The 19,360-nt window shown below is 45.4% G+C and overlaps 1 protein-coding gene across 8 annotated transcripts in view; it reads left to right on the forward strand.

The window, feature by feature from the left end:
• LOC109888734 (probable helicase with zinc finger domain) overlaps nt 1-19,360 on the forward strand; it is a 61,089-nt gene that overhangs the window by 5,583 nt on the left and 36,146 nt on the right. For 5 of the 8 annotated variants that reach the window (XM_031829349.1, XM_031829385.1, XM_031829344.1 and 2 more), the window contains 16 exons: nt 39-278; nt 923-959; nt 4,093-4,217; nt 5,243-5,299; nt 5,486-5,534; nt 5,827-5,902; nt 6,288-6,486; nt 6,976-7,083; nt 7,647-7,953; nt 8,993-9,260; nt 11,431-11,767; nt 14,059-14,189; nt 15,055-15,159; nt 16,611-16,790; nt 17,804-17,905; nt 18,967-19,145. In XM_031829349.1, the coding sequence (XP_031685209.1) occupies nt 57-278; nt 923-959; nt 4,093-4,217; nt 5,243-5,299; nt 5,486-5,534; nt 5,827-5,902; nt 6,288-6,486; nt 6,976-7,083; nt 7,647-7,953; nt 8,993-9,260; nt 11,431-11,767; nt 14,059-14,189; nt 15,055-15,159; nt 16,611-16,790; nt 17,804-17,905; nt 18,967-19,145 (2,482 nt within the window). In that variant the 5' untranslated portion in view covers nt 39-56. The remainder of the gene's footprint in view (nt 1-38; nt 279-922; nt 960-4,092; nt 4,218-5,242; nt 5,300-5,485; nt 5,535-5,826; nt 5,903-6,287; nt 6,487-6,975; nt 7,084-7,646; nt 7,954-8,992; nt 9,261-11,430; nt 11,768-14,058; nt 14,190-15,054; nt 15,160-16,610; nt 16,791-17,803; nt 17,906-18,966; nt 19,146-19,360) is intronic. The other 3 variants (XM_031829404.1, XM_031829395.1, XM_031829376.1) reach the window with 2 other exon arrangements.

Consider the following 19,360-nt stretch of genomic DNA (forward strand, 5'->3'; position numbering starts at 1 on the left):
TTAATCCCCATTTTTATCGCTCCTCCCTCTCTCTCCAGACATTCTGTCCCTGAGTCATGGCAGACAGGAGAGTGGAGAAGTCATGTGAAGAAGCCAGTGGATCGTTAGCCAGGCGGGAGTACGAGGCGGCAGTGAGCCACTGCACAGATGCGCTGCTGGCCCTCGGCCCCCCGGCCCCTCCCAGCCCTGGACCCCCCGCATCCAACGCCCCCAACGACACGGTTACCCCCCTCCGCAGCCGCGCCCTGCTCTACAGGATAGCCGCCCTGCTACAGCTGGTGAGGCATGAGACTGACCCGGGAGGCACACCTTTCGGCCCACACCCGTACCCACTCCCTCAGTGGGCATATGGTCCCCTGACCTCTACCCACACAAAAATGGCACTTGTGCACGCATCACACACAAGTGAACTGATACAAACGCACTCACACCAGTTCTCTCTCACACGGAAAACTAAATTGTGGCCTGTTTTGCACAAGCAGTCATCTAAGTAAGGCAAGACGAGCCAGTAAGAAGTACTCTTTGCTCATATTCCTTCACATTATGACTTAACCAACATGTTTGAATTTGATAAGTGTATTCAAGTCAAATGTCATAAGCCCATCTTGACTTCGATTTGTTTTCAGAGAACCAGATAAAACGACCAAGGTCCCGCCTCCTTTCTCTGCCGCAAACTGCACTGTGCTGTTATCTCCTTCTAGCACTAAAATTATACCCCACTACTTAAGCCTCACGATTATAGAGACTACTTAAGTACTATAATTATATTGCGAGTGACTCTGCTCTGAGTAGCGAAGATATCCACTCTGCTCACTTATCTAAGACTCAGTCAGGACTTCTGTCATATTAAACCCTCCTTTATGAGGACAGTCATTCTGCTGCTTTGACTTTGTCTGTTTACTTGTTTTCTTTCTACCTCCAGAAAAACTATGATCAAGCAGATGAAGACTGCAAACATGGTGAGTTGGTAGAGTACTTATCATAGTGAGAACGTGACCCATTGTATGAAGTCCCATCTCCCGGGTTACACAGTCATATACCAACTATTGAGTTGGATAGAGGATGCACTTGCCATAAAGCCTGTTTTTGCATGGGCTACGCCATGGCGGGCTTTCACAATTTTAAAACTCATTGAAGAAGATGACATTGACTACTTTAAAATCCGGGCTGGGGAATTGCCAGGGACCTAATGAGACGATGTTATCACAATACTTGGGTGCAGCTATATGTATTTTGATTCTCTATGTATTGTGATTTGAATCAATGATTTTATTGCGTTTCGATGTTCCAAACATATTGCTAAGCCTTTGTCAGCTGAAGAGAGAGCATGAGAAAACACATTTTGATCCGTTAAGGAAATAAGTGCTCAAATCAAATTGGCTCCCTATTTTTTTTTATTTTTTATATATAAATAAAAAAGATAAGCTATGAAAAAAAAAAACCTGGAGTTTTGGTGCAGGTACAACATTTTGTATTGAAATATTGTTAAAACAATAGGATATATCGTCACATAATAGCCCAATATGTACAGTTGAAGTCGGATGTTTACATACACCTTAGCCAAATACATTTAAACTCAGTTTTTCACAATTCCTGACATTTAAATCCTGGTAAAAAAATTCCCTCTCTTAGGTCATTTAAGATCCCCACTTTATTTTAAGAATGTGAAATGTCAGAATAATAGTAGAGATTATTTCTTTCAGCTTTTATTTCTTTCATCACATTCCCAGTGGGTCAGACGTTTACATGCACTCAATTAGCATTTGGTAGCATTGCCATTCAATTGTTTAACTTGGGTCAAACGTTTCAGGTAGCCTTCCACAAGCTTCCAACAATAAGTTGGGTGGATTTTGGCCCATTCCTCCTGACAAAGCTGGTGTAACTGAGTCAGGTTTGTAGGCCTCCTTGCTCGCACTTGCTTTTTCAGTTCTGCCCCCAAATTTCTATGGGATTGAGGTCGGGGCTTTGATGGCCACTCCAATAGCTTGACTTTGTTGTCCTCAAGCCATTTTGCCACACCTTTGGAAGTATGCTTGGAGTCATTGTCCATTTGGAACACCCATTTGCGATCAAGCTTTAACTTGATGACTGATGTCTTGAGATGTTGCTTCAATATGTACACATAATTTTCCTGCCTCATAGTGTCATCTATTTTGTGAATTGCACCAGTCCCTCCTGCAGCAAAGCACCCACCCAACATGACGCTGCCACCCGCGTGCTTCACGGTTGGGATGATGTTCTTCGGCTTGCAAGCAACCCCCTTTTTGCTCCAAACAATGGTCATTACGGTCAAACAGTTCAATTTTTGTTTCATCAGACCAGAGAACATTTCTCTAAAGTACGATCTTTGTCCCCATGTGCAGTTGCAAACTGTAGTCTGGCTTTTATGTCGGTTTTGGAGCAGTGGCTTCTTCCTTGCTGAGTGGCCTTTCAGGTTATGTCTATATAGGACTCATTTTACTGTGGATATAGATACCTTTGTTCCCGTTTCCTCCAGCATCTTCACAAGGTCCTTTGCTGTTGTTCTGGGATTGATTTGCACTTTTCGCACCAAAGTACATTCATCTCTAGGAGACAGAGCGTGTCTCCTTCTTGAGCGGTATGACGGCTGCGTGGTCCCATGGTGTTTATACTTGCATATTATTGTTTGAACAGATGAACGTGGTACCTTCAGGCATTTGGAAATTGCTCCCAAGGATGAACCAGACTTGTGGAGGTCTACAATTTTGGCTGGTTTCTTTTGATTTTCCCATGATACCAAGCAAAGAGGCACTGAGTTTGAAGGTAGGCCTTGAAATACATCCACAGGTACACACACCTCCAATTGACTCAAATGAGGTCAATTAGCCTATCAGAAGCTTCTAAAGACATGACATCTTTTTCTGGAATTTCCCAAGCTGTTTAAAGGCACAGTCAACTTAGTGTATACAAACTTGTGACCCACTGGAATTGTGATACAGTGAATTATAAGTGAAATAATCTGTCTGTAAACAATTGTTGGAAATATTACTTGTGTCGTGCACAAAGTAGATGTCTTAACCGACTTGCCAAAACTATAGTTTAACAAGACATTTGTAGAGTGGTTGAAAAATGAGTTTTAATGACTCCAACCTAAGTGTATGTAAACTTCCGGATTCAACTGTAATTATCAACAACAACAACAAAAAACACTATTTAAAATGGATGTAGCCCTGAATGTCATTTGCTCGGAGCCATTGCTGCAAAGATGCCTTCTATTCATGTCTATAAGTATAACAGTCCTACTCAACAGACCTTACGTTCTGTTTTTATTGGCAATTAGTGTCATCTCAGTTTCATTGCTATTAAAATCATTCCAGACATGATGATATGCTTAACAAATGTTACGGTTAGAAACATGTCAACATTTTAGGTAAATGTCAGCGCTAAGGTTCAGGCTCAAGTTAGAGAATTTACAAGACAAGCGGTTAGCATAACATTTGCATTCATAGCTGTGTTTTTTTATTTTATTTAACCTTTTATTTAACTAGGCAAGTCAGCTAAAGAACAAATTCTTATTTATAATGACGGCCTACCAAAAGGCTTCCTGCGGGTGCTGGGATTAAAAATAAATCTAATTTAAATATAGGACAAAACACACATCACGACAAGAGACAACACAACACTACATAAAGAGAGACCTACTAAGACAACATGGCAAGGCAGCAACACATGACAACACAGCATGGTAGCAACACAACAACATGGTAGCAGCACAAAACATGGTACAAACTTTATTGGGCACAGACAACAGCGCAAAGGGCAAGAAGGTAGAGACAACAATACATCACGCAAAGCAGGCACAACTGTCGGTAAGAGTGTCCATGAGTGGGACTTCTCCATGCCATGCCTGCTTGCTGTACCCATGTCAAGACAAGCGGTTAGAATAACATTGGTGGTCATAGCCCTTTACCACACCATGCCTGCTTCAGTTCAGCAGTTATGCCCATGTCATGTGACTTGGGTGGAGAGAATGCAGTTTGACGTGATGGGAGTGAGCAAACGTTCCTTGCAATGTAGTGCGGTGCAATCATGCAGTTACGTTCCCCTTCATCCTGTGTGTGTTTATTGCAGTTCTGGCTGAGGAGCTGGCCAAGGGAGACGGGTCGTTTCAGGCCAGCCTGCGCTGCATGCTGTTGGACGGCAGCCTGCACGAAGTGGCCGGCCTCCTCTCCAAGTCCCTGTTTGGGGAGCCTCTGGTAAGACTGGCTCCCGGCCTTACTCCACTGTTAACTCTGCCTCTCTAACACCTTCATCTTTTTCACCCTCCTAGTTAATCACCTCCTCCTATTTCCCCCTCTTATTTTTCCCCACTCCCTTTTCTCCTCCTTTTTCACATCCCCCTCTTTCTCCTTCTGCCTTTCTCCTTTTCCTCCTCTTCGCCTTTCCTCTTCTCCCTTCACCTCCTTTTTCCTCCTCCCTCCTATGACTGATCTATGGAGACAAACACAGCCATTTAGCTCTGGGAGCAGCTGGAACATTTTAGTTTATTTGACTTTTCCAGGAAATGTCCTCTGGGATTTCTTTATGAAACAAGTTCTCTCAGCACAGAGTTGTTCATGTTGACTATTGAATCGATGCTTTTAAGGGTTTGTTGCCATGTTTAGTCTCCAGCGTCTTTGCATGAGGGCAAATGCCAGAAAATAGCCAAATATTAGTGTTAAATCTCAATTGACTTAACTTAGTTTTTATTGCTAAAATATGAATTACTTGTCAGATTAACTGACCGTTTCAATTTTATGATTTTATTTTGGCAGTGTGATTTGACATAAGTGTAGTTGAATGAATGGACAGCATTCTGGTGTCAGGAAACAAGTTTTCCTATCACACGAGGAGACTGTCTGTTAATTCAACTCCCAACAACAGATAACATTCAACTGTGAATCGCGAAGCCTGAACACTGGTGTCTTATCTGGCAACAAAAAAGCATAGATATGAAATCAGTTTATTGTTCTGAAGTTGGCTGGAACCAGGGAGAAACAACCATGCTACTGCAGAAGGTATAAGAATCAGAAGCGGCACTTTTATTTACCCTTTTTAGCCCGCCTGTAAATTTGGTTTTGGGATAAACAAATGTGTTATTCAGAGAATTTATTTATGGAAGAATATTTTGAATTGACCAGTGACTGTGCCAAGTCTCTTGATATAGTCTAAAAACCCTTTTGGATATGCTTGCCGATATTGTATGTGTTGTAATGTGTTTCCTGTACCTTCTCTTCCTCAGAACGGCATCGTCACAAAGGACTTAACTAGATTAAAAATGCTTCTCTCAGAAATTGAAGTAAGTGTTTGTGTGAGGTGGTCTGGCCTTATGTTGGACTTTGGGCTATGAGTATTGATTATATTTAAAAGTGAATGACACTGCAGATGATTCACCTGTTGCAGTCCCCAGGAGGTCAACTAATTGTTTGAATAGACAATGAAATGTTATTGTCTTATGAATACAATACTTTCTCTCCACCCTCAGGCCATTCGTAGCGAGATGGCCACAGAATATACAGACGACAACGAGGAAGGTGAGCAAGTCATCCTCACTCGAAAAAATTATTTGGATGCATTTATTTATGTAAATGTTTAGACTTAACAACTTGTGCTCAACACACAGTCAGGGTTATTGCTCTGATTTGCTTCAAAAAGGAAAACTCATTTAACGCCTGGTTGCGGAATATTGAAAGACGAAGCCTTTTAAAGTTGGATTTCATTTTCACTTTGACTCAAGTCTCAAAAGCTTGACACTCAGTCCATATGTAGGTGGTTATGTACTGTGGGTGGGATGTTCTGTTGATGCAACGATGTCTTTGTGGTCAGAAGTACGGGATGGATGGCAGTTTCGCCCCCCGCCTAGAGGAGTCACCAGCAGTGAGGAGTACACGCTGTGTAAAAGGTAATGCTATTGTGCGTTGCTGACTACGTGTTAACAGTGGCATAAGACCATAGTTCATATAATATATTACAAGCCTAGTTTAACAAGTAATTGGCATGTTGTATGCAATCACTTAGTCACATATGTACATTGAGTGGCCTTCATTTAAAGCCATTGTTATTGTACCAGTATTATGTCCATGCTGCGAACATGGGTTTGCTTTACATGCAACTAAACATTAACACTGTTACCTAGCTAAGCAACTGACACAGGTTTTCAGTGTTGCTTCAGAGGGTGAGGCCCTTTGGCTTCAGGCCCTTGGGTTGGTTTCTCAGACACTATTAGAAATGAAAACCATGTAACAAGTTGACGCCACCTGGTTGAATATCCTGTTGTCCTCCTCCAGGTTCCTGGAGCAGGGCCTGTGTCGCTACGGTGCCCAGTGCACGTCGGCCCACTCCCAGGAGGAGCTGATGGAGTGGCAGAAGCGCTACGCCTCGCGCCTCATCCGCCTCAAGCAGCAGCAGGAGAGCAAGCACTTCACCGAGAACTACATGGAGGCGCTCATCGAGAAGTGGATGAACTCTCTCTCCCCTGAGAAAGTGGTGAGTTAACACTAGTCTAGTCACTTATCTATGGCCCTGTTAGAATATTATTAAAATACACCCCCCTTCTGTAAGTAATCACTGATTTAACTAGTGGACGATAAGCCGAGAAGCTGGTCATATTGGGTCTTGTTCAAATACATTAAAACAAGCGCTTCCTTCCTCCCTTGAAGTAATCACTGATCTAACACACATTGACAGGTGGTCAGATCAGGGATTAGTCCTTCAAAGAAGGGAGGATGTAAAGATGCTTGTTTTAGAACAGAGCCCCCGAGGTTGATACAGGTGGTAGATGCAGTGCTGTACTTTCAGCATATATAGTTTTTTTGACTCGTTGACCCTTTCATCTGTCTACTTATCTCAAATACACTGCCCATTTTAAATGTACATTCTATTAAGCTGTTATGTCCTCATTTTAGCCTGGCTTTTATTTTGTTGAAACTCTCCTTAACTTGGCATGGATGGTCTTGTGTTCTGTTCCTGCCGTAGCTGAGTGACTATTTGGACGGCGTCAGCGTGGAACACAGCTCCAACCTCTCCGTAACGGTCACCACCAAGAAATCAGCTCACTCCTGGACCTTCTCCCTGTTCTGCAAGGTAACAGGGGCTCTGTCTCTATTCCTTATACACGGCACACTATTCCCTATGTAGTGCACTAGGGAATAGAGTGCTGTTTGGGATTCATCCAATGGGTTCAAATCAAAAATATATATTTCCAAAAGCACCTCACAAGTAGATTTTGATTTGGAATCGTCTGGCTGTTATCCGTAGGCCGTACACGGCCGTATCATTATAAGCAGCTTTGATAAAGACTACTCCCACACACAGGCAGGCTCTACATGTTGATTTTGCCGGCGGTCTGGTCATGTCGACCTTTATCAAGACTTTCTCATATCACAGAATAATTGTGCCGAGGTCGTGTGTGGGAGTAGTTTGTATCATTGACTGAAGTAGTATTTTTTTCATTCCCAGCACCACAACAGGAGACCATGTACTTGTGCGTCTGAACATTCCCTCTCACAGGCCAATGTTTTCATATATCCATTGATATACTCTTCGACTAACTGACTGACTATGCTTCCGAAGACCCACATGAGACGGAGATGATCTGCCTTTTATTTGATTGCCCACTCACACTTTCTTCCCCCTCCCCCCCTCAGCCTGTGAGGAAGCTGTACCGCATCGCCCTGCTCTACGACGCCCACCGACCCCACTTCTCCATCACGGGCGTGTCGGTTGGCGATGCCGGCGCCCAGCGGCTGCAGGCGGCGGCCGAGGGCTGCCAGGAGTGGACGGCGGGCGAGGAGGCGCTGGCGGCCAACAACGGCATGGACCACTGCGTCTACACGGTGGTGGTGGGCTTCAGCACCGAGATCTTCGGCACCTTCCGCCAGACCATCGTCTTCGACTTTGGCTCGGAGCCCGTGCTGATGCAGCGCATCATGGTGGACGCCGCCTCCATAGAAGGTTTTCAGTTATGACATACAACCTCAGAACCTCCCACCCTCCCTAAGTTTCTAACATCTAATAGAAAATAAAACTAAAATGACTTTAAAAGAGGAGTTGGGTTATATTGATAATGGGTTGCATTTATGACATTTCTTATAAGGCCTCAAAGTGCTTAGCAATGTAATAGGAGGTAACTGAACTCACCTTATCCACCACAATGTGTAGCACCAACCTGTGGAATATGGCAGCCATGTACAGTGCCTTCTGAAAGTATTCAGACCCCTTGACTTTTTCCAGTTTGTTACGTTACAGCCTTGTTCTAAAATTGCTTAAACACCTTTCCCCCCTCAGTCTACACACAATATCTCATAATGACAGAGCAAAAACAGTTTTTTTTAAGTATTCAGACCTTTTACTCCAGTACTTTGTTGAAGCACCTTTGGCAGCAATTACAGTCTTGAGTCTTCTTAGGTATGACACTACAGAATTTAGACTTATATTACTCACTATTTCAGAAGTGCAAATGCAATGTCCAATGTTCTTATCCTTTGGTTATGTAAAAAAAAAAAATCTGGTTTCTGGCCAGTCCTCATAGCTTTAGTAGCAGGCCAATATTTCCCATGATTTGGGCCAGGTAGAATCTGCGTGGGCAGAATTTTCCTAAGCTCCTCTTCCTGAACTGGAAGAGGATTTGAAATAAAGTAATATTTGTATGAATCAAAACATTCATAACACTGTTAGACATTATTATGTTTACAGACAAATGCATGAAAGCTATTGATAAGGTTCTATAGGATTGGAATAACAATATCAGGATTATATAGATCTCTGTGTAAGAAACCTGCAGATTCTGTCTAGCCTTACCCAAAATCCCCTGTGACTTAGAGTAAAATGTATATATGGCCCATGCGGGAATCAAACGCACAACACTGGTCTTACCAACTGAGCCATCAGAACCACTCAAGTGCAGGCCAATATTTCCTGATAACCCTCATGATCAAGTGTCAATATTAATGTTGGAAGGTGTGGTTTTCACAATAAACCCTCCCCTCTCCAGACCTGGAGCACCTAATGCAAGCCAGGCAGCAGCTCCTGATGACGGCCAAGCGCTGGGACCCGTCCTGCAAGACCATCGTGGAGTTCAGCCCCAACGAGACGGTGGACCTGGACCGCAGCCTGCTGGCCCGCTACCAGATCCCCCTGTCGGCCGACCAGCTCTTCACCCAGTCGGTGCTGGACAAGACCCTGACCCGGGACAACTACCAGGCCCGCCTGCACGACCTGCTCTACATCGAGGAGATCGCCCAGTACAAAGAAGTCAGCAAGTGAGTGAGAGCCTCTTTGTTGTTGTAGTCTGTTTTCAATCGGTTCTATTCTGAAAACCTTCAAGCATTGACAATGGGTTGTATTGCTAAAAATAAACTTTTTAAATAGCACTTCCATTGCTGAAAATGATTGTCTTTTAATTGTAAGGAGTGTGTACTGATTTGAGTCTGTTTTCTCAGAAGTGTTGGAGGTTTAGTCAGTCACACCTCTTGATACCTGCAAATAGACATTTTAGTGTAGACAGTACAGAGCGACAGTCTGGATTGAGTGGAGACTGGCCCACCACAAGGTGTCAGAGTCGGTCTTCCACCGTGAAAGGGGTTGTGTGTGTGTGCACTGCACACGTGGCCAGTCACACAGCTAAAGCCCTTTTTAATAATGCATATCTCCTCGGCATCCCCAGAGATTTCCCCAGAGCAGGAAATTTGTTTTAGAATAGAAGTAATTTCTTGTGTATAAACTGAGGCGCCTCCCCAAAACCCCCCTGTAATTCAGCACCTGCTGCTTTCCTCAGTGGAAGGTGAGAAGGAGACCAGGTTATCACAGCAGGCCAACCCTGATTGAGACCAAATCAAAGGCCCCCAAGCCTTCGCTTAGTCATCCGAGTTGAAGTAACCAGGGTTGCCCTCCCCCACTCCGTCACTGTTCCCCCTCATCACTGTTATTGTCATTTGCCTGGGGCTGTGGAATGATAGGTTCCTTTTTAATTTTCCAATTTAACATTGAGGGACGGTTTCCTGGGAAACAGATTAAGCTGAGTCATGGACAAGAAGCATATTCTATGGAGATTCTCTAGTTTAAAGGGCTTAATCTGTGTCTGGGAAGTGTGGCTTCATGGGGTGTTCTTCAAGGGGAATCTGTTCATCAGAATAATCTGATCTAGGACCTGTGAATTTCTTGACTTTTTCCACATTTTCTTACGTTACAGCCTTATTCTAAAATTGATTGAATTGTTTCCCCCCCTCAATCTACACACACTAGCCCTTAACCCGTTTTGACATTTTTTTGCACATTTAGAAAAAATAAAACTGAAATGTCACATTTTACAAAAGTTTTCAGACCCTTTACTCAGTACTTTGTTGAAGCGCCTTTGGCATAAAATACAGCCTCAAGTCTTCCTTCATATGACGTGACATGCTTGACACACCTGTATTTGGGAAGTTTCTTCCATTCTTCTCTGCAGATCCTCTCAAGCTCTCAGGTTGGATGGGGAGCACAGCTATTTTCAGGTCTCTCCAGAGACGTTTGATCGGCTTCCAAGTCCAGGCTCTGGCTGGGTCACTCAAGGACGTTCAGAGACTTGTCCCGGAGCCACTCCTGTGTTGTCTTGGCTGTGTGCTTAAGACATTGTCCTGTTGGAAGGTGAACTTTCACCACAGTCTGAGGTCCTGAGCGCTCTGGAGCAGGTTCTCTCTGTACTTTGCTCTGTTCATCTTCAATATAGTCTAACGTCCCTGTCAAATACTCTCCCAGTATTGCTGCCTCGATAAGAGATATTGATCTCTGAGAAAGTCATTTTGGCTGTCCAAGAACCACCCATGACTACATGGCCCAACTCGTGTCCTCTTTCTCCTCAAACCAATGATTATTCAACAATCAATCTGCAATGCTCTCTAAGGGCCCAAGCTTACCTAAGGGACACCTGAAGCTGAAACATATGGTCCAAGTCCGTGCCACTCTGCTAAAATCGAAAGTGATGAATTGGTAGATTTTCATGCCAAACAGAAGATCCTTCTACCCAACACAAACATGTTTCTACCACTAACAGCTGTCTATGTTAATGCCTCTGGGCAAAAAGTTTGTCCCTCTTCGGATCACAACAACTGCTGTTTACATTTAAATAATGTGAAATGGTCAAATTTCTAGAAGTGAAGCAGTTACATTGATTCCACCTTATTCCAGTTAAACATGGTGCATATTTTCCACACGACAACTCCAGTCCCATTTCATTGCTATCTATCTTTGCTACCGTCCCACCCTCTCCCCTCCCAAGTTCCAACATCAAAGTCGCCTCAGCACTGGATAACAATGCTAATGTCCATTTCTGGCTAACTTCGCTTAGGCCTACTCTCCCCTTTCGTCAGTCACATTAGCCTTTTCTAACAATGCTAATGATCCCATTCCTAACCTCATTTGTGGCTAATGACGCTAACTCTCCTCTCCCACCAGGTTCAACATCAAAGTCAACCTCCAGCTGGTCACCAGCTTCATGCTGACGGGCATCTCTGGTGGCGCCAAGTACGCCCAGAACGGGCAGCTCTTCGCCCGCTTCAAGCTGACGGAGACGCTGTCAGAGGACACGCTGGCGGGCCGCCTTGTCATGACCAAGGTGAACTCTGTCTTGCTGCTGCCCCTGGCCCGCCAGGAGTGGTGCAGCCAGCCCCCGGGGGTCAAGGAGCGGGTCTACGAGGCATGCATCGAGGAGAAGACCAAGGACTACATCTTCCTGCGGATATGCAAGGACTGCTGCGAGGAGCTGGGCTTGATACCTGATAGGGAACTGCAGGTACGGACAAAATAAATTGTTGTATAACACTGTGTGATTGACATAGCAACAAGTTGCTACAGAAGAGTTGATTGGTTAGAATATATTTTATTTTTCAACTTAGATTTATAAAATGGCAGCTGCCACAATAGGTGTTGGTCTATTTATTTTTGTGGGTAGGTTATTGGTTGAACGGATCCAAAGTCCAGTATGGAGTCAGTGCCATTCTAGCCTTGTTGCAATATGGAGGATGTTTGTTACCTTTAGTTCAATACAACACACAATCACACGGGTGAGGTCTATGCTTTTGAGTCACAAGGACTTCTCCCTTGACATGGAGTCATACTCGAAAAGCTTGTTCATGTCCCATGTCACCACGGACAGAGGAGATGGCATAGAAATTATTCTCTGAGTCGGGTGAATGGTTTAAACCTCTTAAAGGCCCACCACCCCATCCTTTCAATCTCCCATTCCATTGTGTCCTCTGCCATTTTGAGAGTTGAGAAATCATTAATGAAAGCCTCACCTCTCCAACGTCTGATGCTTTAGCGAAAGCAAACTCTCAGGGTGAAAGGTCCCCGTATCGATTACCACTTCACAAAGGTTAGCGCCGTCAACAGCAAGGCTGGCTCTCCAGGGAAAATTGCACTCTGCCAGCGCGGCGAGAGATCCAGATTACTTTGCCCAGTGGCGGCTGAAGGCTGATCTTTCTCTCCGGTGTGAATGATGGGTTGGCGGGGGGGAAAGCGAGACCCGGGCATGAGCAATTATCCAAACAAGCCTGTTGCTGGGAAAATAATCTGTCCGTCGTGTTTTGGAGCGAGCCGTTTGGTTGCCTTTCGATATCTTTGCTCTTTGTCCTTATCTTCTTGCCATTTAGAATGTCTCTCTCTCTCTCCTCAATGTTTAAAAATATATATTTTTATTCATAAATCTTTTTCTTTCGGTGTCCTTTTATCCCTCGTTCTCCACACTTTACTGCTGGCTACTGTACCTGTTAGCAGCTCATGTCTGGCTAAGTGATTAGGACAGGGCCTATGGCGATGGGGGAATTAAAGCTAGCTCTCTAGCCACCCTGTGGAAACCCACGCTATTATGAAATGTAACAGCAGTTTGTCAGGGGGAGAACGTGCCACCTAGCCTTCCCTAGTTATCAACGAAGACCCTTGATTGCCAAGCAGACTGACCGCAGATAAAGAACAAATGTAGGGACGGAATCACGGAACCTAGACTATAACTGAATTCAACAATCAAAACAATTGTTGAACTTTGTGTAGCTGTTAGCGACGACGCTAATGAAAAATATTTTGGTCGACGGAAAGGCTTTCCCAAAAACCTTCTCAGTTAAGCACAAAGCAGCCTATGCTTACCTGGAAGAATATCATGATTATTTGCATTAATCCAGTAGGTATGTGTTTGGCAAATTCTACCATCACGTGTGCTCTACAAAAACACCCCCAGCCTCTTTCTAGGTGCGCAAGGGAATTAAAGGGTAACTACACTAGGGCCGTATTAAATCCGCAATGCGGTGGGAGGACACGGAATCACAGAAGTGCACAAGTTTATCATAAGACATGAACAGAATGCATTAATGATTCGGTATGTAGCCGTTAGCGATGATGCTAATAAAAAGTATTCAGGTAGATGGGAAAGCCTTTCCCAAAAACCTTCTCAATTAAATGTTAACTACACAAAGTAGCCTATGCTTACCTAACAAAATTATATCCAGTGGCTATTTCTTTTGCAAACTCTACCGTCACGTGCGCTACAAAAATATATCTAAGCAACAGGTGCACACTGAAATTTAAAGGGTAATAAGTACACAAATCTACATTTCTCAACATTTTTCCAGGACTCAAAAGTGGTTTCCTGATATGGTTTGAGTATTGTTGTGGACTTCAAACATCCAATTTAGTTGTTTATCTATTTAAAAAAGAGTGAAAACCTGAAGAGAGGGGGGGGGGACCTGTGAAACATTAGACAGATTTCATAGGACCTTTATAAATGGCTACTTGTCCATGAAAAGGAGCGAGGGAGATCAACAGTTTCAATTCGTAACAACCATTTTAGCATTGTATTGATAGATCACTGAGTAATATGTCAGTTGTGCAGTTGTTTAGAGCCAATTGTTTCCAGCTGAGCCTCCTCTAAAATGGCTCTTTATTTAGTCTCAACACTTGGATTGAGTGACCTAAATAAGTAACCACACTGACTGCTTCTGACCTGACAACGACTAACCAAGACCACTTCTGTCTTCTGGCCGTGGCCACACTGTCCATGAGGACCCACTCCTGTGTTCCCCTCTGCCCCAGGTGGAGCTGCAGTTTCAGTTGAACCGCCTGCCCCTGTGTGAGATGCACTATGCTCTGGACCGCATCAAAGACAACGGCATCCTGTTCCCAGACACCAGCCTTACCCCCACCATTCCCTGGAGCCCCAACAGGTATGCATGCACGCGCACACACATTTCCTGGAGCCCCAACAGGTACGCGCACACACAATTCCTGGAGCCCCAACAAGTACATGCACACACACAATCCTTGGAGCCCCAACAGGTACACGCGCACACACGATCCTTGGAGCCCCAACAGGTACACGCGCACACACGATCCTTGGAGCCCCAACAGGTACGCGCGCACACACGATCCTTTGGAGCCCCAACGGGTACGCGCGCACACACGATCCTTGGAGCCCCAACGGGTACGCGCGCACACACACGATCCTTGGAGCCCCAACGGGTACGCGCGCGCACACGATCCCTGGAGCCCCAACGGGTACGCGCGCGCACACGATCCCTGGGGCCCCAACGGGTACGCGCGCGCACACGATCCCTGGAGCCCCAACGGGTACGCGCGCACACACGATCCCTGGGGCCCCAACGGGTACGCGCGCGCACACGATCCCTGGGGCCCCAACGGGTACGCGCGCGCACACGATCCCTGGGGCCCCAACGGGTACGCGCGCGCACACGATCCCTGGGGCCCCAACGGGTACGCGCGCGCACACGATCCCTGGGGCCCCAACGGGTACGCGCGCGCACACGATCCCTGGGGCCCCAACGGGTACGCGCGCGCACACGATCCCTGGGGCCCCAACGGGTACGCGCGCGCACACGATCCCTGGGGCCCCAACGGGTACGCGCGCGCACACGATCCCTGGGGCCCCAACGGGTACGCGCGCGCACACGATCCCTGGAGCCCCTACAAGTACTATCCAACCCACCCTAGACCAGGGGTATTCAAATCTGAGCCTGGAGGTCTGCTGTTCTGTTGTACCTGATAATTAATTGCAACCATCTGGTGTCCCAGGTCCAACTCGGTCGTTGAGGGAAATAATGAAAATCAGAAGTGGCACTGGCTCCGTGTTCCAGATTTGAATTTGCCTGACATAGATCCTTCAACCGCTGTTCCATGGTGTGTAAACAGGTTCAGGACAGCCATTGCTAATCAGCATCTGCCCAACAGGTCCCTTACTCACCTCCATTGATCCATGTGAGGTTTTGATACATTTTGTCAGGGGACATTTTTTTTATTTTTTTTAATACGCTATAACCTACGTGTGTGTGCGTGTAAAATGTTATTCTAGCTTGCATACTCCTTTAGGTTAAATATAGAAGTCTCCCTAAAACATGCATGGTAAATTAGCTTTGCTAATACCTTCACATCGGAATGAAGTTGAGAAAGGAGACCGGGACTAGCTGCCCTCGCTGACTAGGTGGCCATTTTTTAAAAAGCTGTTAGTTCTCCCGGCTAAAGTCGTACAACTAATCTTTATTGACACGAACCCAAGAGTCAACAAAGTCCAGCCTAATCTCATGCTTCCAAATAACTAATTTATCTGGTTTCCTGACTATGATTAACACTGTATAGGCTTTGATTAAAGATTTCATGCGCTAGAACTTTTGCTACTGAAAGATCAACAAGTCAGGTTCTTCTTCCTGCGTTATATATGTGTTTTGCAGTGGTGGCCACAATTTAAATGCACTTACAATATTGCCAATGGTTATTAGTACAATCACCACCTTAACTAGCTCATATGGAAGTAACCAATTTGGATCAAGTCCCTAACTACTATGGGTCCATGTGTGCTTCACCTCATTAAGATAATGGTATGAGAATGAGTGGTGTTAAAAATGGGTTTGAAATAATATGGAAAGTGTTGCTTGTTAGAGTAAGTAGGTTATATTGCTTGTTACTTGTTATGTAGGCCTAACAAAGCCCCTGCCTTGCCTGACTGCATGGTGGCTATTGACTGCCATGTTGATTGGCCATGAATAAGCTAATTGGCCAGCGCCAATGTGCTTGTCTCCCGTGTCTGGGTTTCTCAGACCAGCTGTGCACCCTGTGTGTGTCTGTTTTTCACCCACCAATACATAGTGCTTTTGATCAGCCAGCCATTCCAATACCTCAACCCTCCTCACCCCTCTTCCCTCAGACCTCATTACTCTGTGGGTGAGCCTCCCAGCTCAGTTTTAAACCCTGACCCGGCTCCCCGTTCATCCCCACTGATCCCTGAATCCGTCCCTCTGCCCTACCTATTCACAGCCCATTCACGGTGCTTACAGCTGCCTTTAGTATGGCTGGGCCTGTATACGATCGACCGGGCGGGCTGTTCGACTCCACTTGGCCACCGCTTTCTAATGAGGACTGAGAGACTGGTCCATGGTTTGTCAGACTTAAGAGGGTGTGTTGGTGTGCTTTGGCGGGGTTTGGTGTGTGTGGACCAATGTCCCCCTCCTTGTGTCAGAAACCCCATGAGCGATGATGCTTGTTCGCCAGCCAGCCGACTTAGTGACAATGTGAATCTCATCTTCCTCCTCCATTCTCCTTCCCCTATCTCATCCCCTCTCTCTGCCATCCTACAGGCAGTGGGACGAGCAGCTGGACCCGCGCCTCAACGCCAAGCAGAAGGAGGCCATCCTGGCCATCACCACGCCTCTAACCATCCCCCTGCCCCCTGTGCTCATCATCGGGCCCTACGGCACGGGCAAGACCTTCACCTTGGCACAGGCCGTCAAGCACATCCTCAAGCAGGACGACAGCAGGTGAGGCGGGCGCCACACGCCAACTCCTCTACGGCCAGATGGGTTGCTCTAAAAGGGCGAAAGGGCAAAGGTTACTGCTGCTCCCGGGGCTTTAGGCAGCCTTGGAGTTGACAGTTAAGAAAACACTCAGGGTGTCATTGTTAAGTTGGGTGTATCATCCGATCAGAATGTGTCACTGAAGGCAATTGGGGGGATGTGTGTGTGGATTAAGGGAATGTCAGTTGATTAGGATTGAGGCAGCGATTGTTTGGATGGTTAATCTCCATTCAAGTGAACCTTGTGTTCAATTGAATTGTCATTACAATGGCCTGTTATCTCAGTTCCAACAGAATTCCATGTTGTAATAGAATGCAAAATGCCCTGAAGACTCCCGCTCTTCCACTTTCTGCCCCTTCTCTTGTTAGTACGGCGAGACGCTGACAGGAAATGTATATTGGCTCGTGTAAAAATAGGAAACAACCATGTTTCCTGTTTCCTGTTTTTTTTTTTTTTTTTACATAAATACATTGTGGCATTTGGCCTCGAACATAAGATATTTTTATTTTATAAAGCCTTCATACATAATGAAAAATGTGTAGAAATACAATATTCATCTGAAAACTTTCCAACTGACTATGTTAAATATAACATGGTGGGAATGAATTCTGGATGTTTTAAAAGCCGATACAAGGAGGGTGATTGACCCCTATAGACAGTTGTTCATCATGATGTTAACCTTCTGAGAAATAGGAACATGCGGTCAAGTGCACAACGTTCCTGCAACTCTGTTTAAGGGACGTGTTAACATGTTTACCTCAAAATAAATGTTCTAGAATTGTCTCTATTGCCTCAACGCAGAAACGGTAGGTGTTCTCACTTCTATTCAGTGATTCTCCGACATACCTACTTGTCTTTCATTGTTATGGCCTGGAGTTTTTCCTTGGTCAGATCAGGTGGTCAACAAAATCTCCTGGCCATATTTATTTGGTAAAGATCTCTTAAGTACTGACACATTTATCCCCGTTCTTTCGCAGGGTCCTCATTTGCACCCACTCCAACAGTGCAGCTGACCTGTACATAAAGGACTACCTTCATCCATACGTAGAAGCGGGCAACGCGCACGCAAGACCTCTCAGGTAAGGGCCCGTAGAAAAGTTTTACAAGGGGTTTGCAGCACCTCTTCAGAACACCGAGACCCTCATAAGACACAATACTTGCTATATTCCAAGATATTCATTATTTTTTAGCTGTTACAGTACCCAACCTGCCACCTGAAATCAATCCACACCTCTTGTGAACAGTGTGCTTTCAGGCATTCAGTTCTCCCTGCTGGCTGTAGCCTGAGGCATCAACAAACCCAAATCCACTCGTAGTTGTATCGAATGCATGGAATCGCAGTCAAAATCAATAATCAATCAATCAAATGTATTTATAAAGCTCTTTTTACATCAGCAGATGTCACAAAGTGCTATACCGAAACCCAAACTGAAACCCTCGGATCTTTCTGAGGAGACGTGTCCTGGCCTCACAACACAGCAGCTGTGACATAAAGACTCCTACATTCCTCCATTTCTCACCTACACTCAATCTCCTTCCCTCAACTATTGCTTCAGTGACTTCTAATCACAGTAACTGTAATCCAGCCCCCCCTCAAAAATCAAAATGTATCCCTGACTTCTAGCCAGACCCCATGTTGCAGTGAAGGCCCAGAGGGGGAAACAAATGACTTGTTACACTTGACTGATGGCCTGATACCAAGGGCTGTGTTGGGAATCCCACTGTAATCGCCATGTAATTGGGCTATCAGCCAATTTCTCCCGGGGCTTTGTGTGCTTAGCCAAGTGAGGAGGCCGTAAGTGTGCATGCTGAAGGCGATACCCAGACAGTTCTTTACGCCCGCTAAACCCTGTCATGGCACACAACCCCGTAGGGAATGAGACCAGATGCAACCAATGGAGTGATATGAAAATGTCAGGACAGTTGCAAAATGCTAAAAGTATGAAAAGTTGAGATGTTGCTAATTTGTGTCACTACTTGTCAGTTGCAAGTTCAGGAATTAAAATAAAGAAATAATTACAATCATTAAAACCAGTAAATAGATACTTCTCAAAGTAAATATCTGCTACTTTTGATTTTGTCGGCCCAGTTTGTCTGTAATTAACCATCCCGCTGTGTCCTCTCTCTCTGCCCCCCCCAGGGTATACTTCAGGAACCGCTGGGTGAAGACTGTCCACCCGTTGGTGCAGCAGTACTGTCTGATCTCTAACACACAGTACACTTTCCAGATGCCCGAGAGAGAGGACATCCTCCGGCACCGCGTGGTGGTGGTCACCCTCAGCACCTCCCAGTACCTCTGCCAGCTGGACCTGGAGCCAGGTGAGTGGCTACCCGCTGACGTAGCATATACAGCAAACGTATCATACACAGGTGCGATAACTACTTGACACAAGGAGCTGTATAGCCAGGAACAAGTGAGCAATGCAACTGCAAACTGCCTGTTGAAATGGCTTAGGCTACATGCACATTTTCTGCGTTTACCAAGCAGTTTTGTTTTAAAGTCAATGGAATGACAACGGGGCCTTAAAACGATC

The sequence above is a fragment of the Oncorhynchus kisutch genome, linkage group LG1 (assembly GCF_002021735.2).
Source record: "Oncorhynchus kisutch isolate 150728-3 linkage group LG1, Okis_V2, whole genome shotgun sequence".
NCBI lineage: Eukaryota > Metazoa > Chordata > Actinopteri > Salmoniformes > Salmonidae > Oncorhynchus > Oncorhynchus kisutch.